Source organism: Aptenodytes forsteri, unplaced genomic scaffold (genome assembly GCF_000699145.1).
Source record: "Aptenodytes forsteri isolate BGI_AS27 unplaced genomic scaffold, ASM69914v1 Scaffold35, whole genome shotgun sequence".
In the NCBI taxonomy this organism is placed as follows: domain Eukaryota; kingdom Metazoa; phylum Chordata; class Aves; order Sphenisciformes; family Spheniscidae; genus Aptenodytes; species Aptenodytes forsteri.
Window position 1 is genome coordinate 2,763,587 of NW_008795334.1, and position 6,504 is coordinate 2,770,090.

Here is a 6,504-nt window from a genome sequence, read left to right on the forward strand (position 1 = left end):
GGGGGGGGAGGGGAGTGAGTGAGCGGTTGTGTGGTGCTCAGTTGCCGACTGAGGTTAAACCACGACACAAGGTTTTATGCATTTGCTGCACTTAATACAAACACTTAAGATCCTGTGCATTAACAAATTCAGGAAAAAGGTTGGTTTTTCCTGCCTCAGGAGGATCATAAGAAGCTTTCACTCACTCTCATAAGATTTTTATGAAGATAACATATTTTTGTGAAGGGTACCCAGACTAGGACACTGTCTAGAGGGGATGTGTCAAAGCACTATACAGTGTTAAGAGCACTCTCAATGCAGTGTTGCATGTACTACGGATTATGGGTGAGAAGCTGAAGAAAGAAGGAAAGGCCACATGTCCCAGGTTAGGAGCCTGACCACAGAATTGTCAGCTCAGCCCTAACAGAAAGCTACTTTGAGAAGTGATTAACCTTTCTATTCTTTTGGTGTGCTTCAGTGGAACTAAAATTTATCCAACTTAATACTAATATATGAAATTTATCTGCAGTTCAAAAACTAATAAATCTTCAGCCTGACTGCACTAAAGGACGTGAGTAATTTTGAACTGCAGCCTGAAGTAACACCCATTCAGCTGTAAGATGGAGAGAACATGTGTGTGGTTATTATTTCCGCTGTCACAGAGAGGAGGATATGTTTCACTGCTGACTGATTTGCTTTTGCAGGGGAAAACCTGCAGCACACTCTGATTTTGTCTTTTTTTTTTTTTTTTTTAAGGTGCACATTGCTTTGGTCCCAGCCTATTTAGAAGGCCAGTTAATGTTTCAAGGAGCATAATCAGCAGCTGTGCTTCACTGAAGAAACAGAACTTCTGATCAACAGAGGAAACATCACTTTGTGCAAGGAACAGAGCTTTTCCTGGGGGCTGCTTTCAAAGCAAGGAACTATTTCCCACAGAAATTAAGGAACAACAGACATCTCATGTATCCTCACTTTTAAGCAGGTCATACACTTTCTTGACTTCTATTTCTCACAAACCCACTTTTTAAAAAAGTAACAAGGGAAAAAAACAGCACAAACCTCTACCATACTAAGACTACACTGAACACTCGCTGTCCCCCCAAAGAAGAAACAATAAGCTCCCTGTGAGAGACATCAGGCATACTTAGTAAGCACTGCTAGGAAGAGCAGTCTGAGCAGAAAAGACTTTCCAGTTAGAACATGTGGATGTTAACACAGTTCTTCTAACTTTTCCGAAGGCTAGAGAAATCATGCCTCATCATCTCGCAAAATGTAGGTTTTATGGGCAAAGCACCCCTGAGAAGATCAAGAGGATGTGGAAGAAGTATCTTTTTATGTTTCTGTGTTTCTGAAACGCAACAATATGGTGTTTAATGGCATGAGCCAGTCCTCAGTCAGGTCAAGGGTATTGTTTCTATTAGCTAGAAGAGGTTTGGTATGGATCTCACAGGCCTGGAGACATGAACTATGGTGGCTTTAAGCTAACTTCTTATCCTTCTGTTCCCAGCCTGTTCTGGGGAATGCCAAAATTCCTGACCTGTTTAAGACACCTATTTTGCCCCTAACCAAAGGGCCCACCCATTTTATTGTAACTTTTGTGAGCTGATCTATGGACTGCCATGCTGGTCCCATTCTCTTTGATGCTGTGCACTATGTCATAGTTATGGCATGCTTCTGCTACTTTAACTTCTTTCTCATGCTCCACATGCCGCATCTTGCCAAGCAATACCTAGAAAGCAGCTTTGCCACTATGTTTCAAAGTGACTTTCCTTCAAAAAGTTCAGGGTTCTTAAGTCCCTTTATTATACTCTAATCTTTTCCCTATCTAGCAAGGGAGGATGCAAAGTAAGGATGAAATTGCTAAACAGAAAAGCATTGCTAAACACTCCCAAACTTTCAGATTACACAATTTCATAAACAGATTCTGTCAGAAAACCTCAGTTATCCAAAAGGTTATTCTTATTTTTGTTTTGCTTTCACTGACAATACAGTAAAGTAATATAATACTCCCTTACCTTATATTTTCTCTATCTCACACTTCAATTACAATATAAATTCAAAATAAGCATTGATCAGCTTCAAGAACTTTCAGAGTATTAATTTTAGTGACTTGCTTATGAAGAGTATCAGGATATCAGAAATTATAGTTTGGATGGTAATTTTTTTAATTACTATATGCAGAAGTAACAATTGTTCATACGGTTAAGTCTCTGTATTTCTAATTACCTTTCTGTGCCTGTACCACTTCATCATCTGATTCCTTCGGAACAAAAATCTCCTTTATGGCAATTAAATCATTTTTCACAGTCTCCAACTGCTCTCCATCAAGTGTTGCTAAATACGTCTGAATCTGTAAAAGAAAGGACAGAAGGAATTCCTAAACAAAACAGAGCCTTCTTCTTAAATTGCTAATTTTGAGCCTGATACCAAAATAGGCTAAGAAATGGAAACTTCCATTATGCTCAAATCTCGTCTCTAACCTTCCAACTTATGTAGACGCATTTTTAGTTCTCATCAACAAAATTTGTTGCGTATCACAAAAATTACACCAGCCTTGCAAGATCATCATGTCTCTACCTTCTCCCAGAATATTTGTTTTGAATTATAAAACTGTGGTTTAATCGCAAATCCTAATAAGCATTTTGGGATTGCTTGGATGAAGACAGCAGGAAACAAGAGCACAGGCAGAATTCATGCTTAGTCTGAGCACTCATGGGAGGAGTTAGAAAAAGAAGCCTCTCCCCTCCTTCAAAATGCAACCAAAATTATTGACAGTCTACCAGTCTACCTGTTCTGAAGAACATACTGACAGATCTTTGGGTGTCTTGGGTATCTGCAAGTCCCTGTATATCTAATAGTGTGGCAAGCCTAAGAGGGATGGAAACAGATTCTTTGAATCACTGTTTGCACTACAGGTACGCGGTGTTAATCCCATGATCGCACTCTGCCTATGGAAGCCAAGAGAAATGCCTTCTCTCCATTCAATACAAAATTTCACTTTTAGGTTTGTTTCAAGGTTGTTTTTTTTTTAAGCCTGCTTGATGGATGTGCAGACTGGCTTGGTGAGAGACTGGAAAAAGACAGTATTTTCTTATGTTCCTCCTTGATGTGTCCAGCTCAATGCAAGATAAAGTTGGGAGACCCAAGTCAGGTTGTGAAGGACTACCTAGGGCTTTTTGGCCCTCTCTATAGCATTGTCCATTTCATAGGATTAACTGGGACCTTTTTTTAATGGAAACTTTTAAAATAAAAGCTTGAAAATACTTTAAAATCCCTGCTATTAGAAGGACATAGGACATTAGCAATGCCTTCAGTCTCTCTTGCGCTGCTCCTGTGGCCCATCAGAGTGTGGCTTTTGGGCTGTTAGTATAGATCTCAAGCTTACAGTACTGTTAAGTGAGTATTTTGTGTGTGTGTATGTGTACGGTAATTGGAAGATGTTCTGTGAGTCTTTTGGAATATATATCAGGGAATCAGACTTGTTCACCCAGACAGTTGCATTCAATCCTATTGGAGTGAGTAGGACTACAAACCAGGGGTTATCTAGGGCATAACATGAAGCACATCAGAAACCTCATGGTAACAACCTGCACAAGTCTTCCTTACCCCGTGGTATTTAACAGTAAAAGAAAAATAGTGTTGACACATGCAATTAACCTGAGCTTGTTTTCTATTTCTCTCTTTCCTGTTTTGCGGGTTTCTTTTTTTTTCCAAAAGCAGACCCTTGAACCTTACATGTAGGTTTTGAATTCATAATTTTGCATTTAGACATAAGTGCAAAACCGCAAAACAACATGGACAGTATGTACCTAGCTATTACTAAAATAAGCTTCTTTTATTTGTTAGAGCAAATAAAACATTTAAAAAAAATAAGTTGGTTATTTTTAATTAAAAATAACTCAGAGGGCAAGGAGTGCTAATTACTAAAACAAAAAAGAAGAAAAGATGTATTTTAAGAAATTTATTCAGAAAACTTTTTCAGTACAAAATACCACTGCTGAGAATCTAAAAAAGTTCTATTAATCTACTGTCAGAGATCTACTGATAGCTGAAATTCAAAAATGTATTTATCATATAGGCCTTAGTAACTTTAGCATGTTCTTCAGAGAGACGTAGAGCATTTCTGTACTTCCAGTAATGATATCTTGGGGTAGTTTTATGTAAGTTTAAAACCTAACACAATAGAGAAGACTTAGGAATTGAATAAGTAATCTGGAATTCATTTTAATTCACTAGCCTCTAGGTGTAATAGGTCTAGAATTCCTGAATGTAAGTATCAGTGCCCGATACAAAACCAAAAGACATCAACGTCCTTGCAAATTCTGAAAAGTCATCTGCACAGTGTCACAAGCTGATAGATGGTCCTAACAAAAATAACTTTCGGTTGTGAAGTTGTTTGTTTTGAGTTAATCTTGCAGTTAAATTTTACGTGTATTGAGATTAATGTCCTGAAGCCCAGGACTGGCCCGTGGGATCAATCCAGCTTTCTCTGAAGCTGATGAAAAACTTTCTGTTCATTTCATGTGTACCTGCAGAGTGAAATTAATGTAATGAACAACTCTTTACCAACCATTTTGATTTATGCTGTCTGCATACTGTACCTGGGCTTCACTTTCATTTGACAGGATTTCCAGAGCTTCAAGATGAGACAAACCTTGGAACTCATCAAAAAGTAGTCCATAATGTGCTGTTCTTTCAACTGTAACTTGCTGTGCCCGCCTCTGTGTTTCTCTTTCTTTAGCTTCTCGCAACAGCTGCAAAAATATACATAATTCCTGTTGTTTTATTGGTAGTGCTGTAGGTATAACAGATTTTATTACTTTCTGCTTCTGCTTGTCTAGGAAGTAGTAATAAAATTTGGGACTATATCACACCTGCAGAGCTGAAATTTTAGAGCTGAAATATCTAACTTCTTTTTTGATAAACTTCTCTAATAAAATATTTTAGTAATAGTCTAAGTGTGGTTTTCCCAATGGTAATTGCTAACCATTTTTTTAAAAAAACAATGAACAAACAAATAATCTTGCTTATGTTCTCAAAAGCAATAGCAGCTATGGATACCATATAATAAATTGAGCCACCAATTACAATGAAAGAAAAATAAAAAGAACTATTTCATACACAGCCTTAAAGAGTGTTTCAATCCATTCCACAGACCACAAAATGGGAAGAATATTATTTTCAGGACCTACCTACCTACTTGCATAAATAATGCACCTACATAAATATTTCCTATAAAATATTTTTAGCAGATACTAAAGTCAGTTTTATGTGACAGCAGGACTGACAAAAGAGGTTGGCCTAATAAGGTAGGACTTCTACCAAAGGTGGGGCAGAACTATACTCCATATACTTGGGGATATTTTGGAGTGATCTTCTTACACACTTCTGTTAGTGTCTAAGAAGGATAGAATAGTGTATAGAATAGGTTCTATTCCTTCCTTCTATTCCCAGGAATGAATGGCCTCTTGTACGAATTTGCTACAGTAAAGCTGGTAAATACATCTGAACTGCATCTTAAGTCACATATAAGTCTCTGAATGCAGGTTAACTCTCGCCACTTACACTATTGCATCATTCAAAATCTCTATATTGTCTTCAGTTATTCATTTGTTACAAAAGACTTATGATGGCAGATTTTTCAGTCTCCACCTTCAAAAGATCGCTCACAAAGTTTTATGTACGAATCACCGAAAAGGAAGTGTTATGTGACCCATGAGAACTGATTTATGTCACTTTCTGACTCAGATTTTATGTGTGAATTCATGCATATTGTTTAGGAAGGTATTCTCAGAAACTCATTTTAACCCTGTGGGCCTTAACAAGAGTTACTTGCTTTTGGCCTACTACAACAGTATCAGTCTGTTTACACTTACAATGACCAACACTAAAGATGAAACATCTCATTAAAAGAAAAATAACCTTACTCGTATCTACAAGCAAGTAAACGTAGTAAAATTAAAGTATTTTTCACCGTCTATTGATTTCTACAGCCTCCCTCCTCTCAGTGTCTGGAGAGCTAAAATAATTTTGTACTGACAGCACTTATACTTCTGTTTTTATCATGTCTCTGAACTTTTAAATGTGAGTCATGACTGTATAAGGGTACCATCAGTTTGGACAGACATTAAGATATAATCTTTCACAGCTCTAATTCCTAATGAAACATATGTCCTATTCCAGTGTTATGCATTTCCCAGGAAAGTAGTATAGTGATGTTTATAGAATCATAGAATCATGGAATAGTTTGGGTTGGAAGGGACCTCTAAAGGTCATCTAGTCCAACCCCCCTGCCATGGGCAGGGACATCTTCAGCTAAATCAGGTTGCTCAAAGCCCCGTCCAACCTGACCTTGAATGTTTCCAGGGATGGGGCATCCACCACCTCTCTGGGCAACCTGTGCCAGTGCTTCACCACCCTCAGCATAAAAATTTCTTCCTTCTGTCTAGTCTAAATCTACCCCCCTTTAGTTTAAAGCCATTCCCCCTTGCCCTGTCGCAACAGGCCCTGCTAAAAAGTCTGCCG

General features: G+C 37.9%; 1 protein-coding gene across 1 annotated transcript in view; it reads right to left on the reverse strand.

Annotated features, from left to right (window-relative positions):
• Positions 1-6,504, reverse strand: part of FAM114A1 (family with sequence similarity 114 member A1) — a 38,952-nt gene that overhangs the window by 14,033 nt on the left and 18,415 nt on the right. Inside the window, exons 6-7 of the mRNA XM_009280151.2 lie at positions 4,581-4,733; positions 2,206-2,329 (exon numbers count right to left, since the gene is read on the reverse strand). Of these exons, the coding sequence (XP_009278426.1) occupies positions 2,206-2,329; positions 4,581-4,733 (277 nt within the window). The remainder of the gene's footprint in view (positions 1-2,205; positions 2,330-4,580; positions 4,734-6,504) is intronic.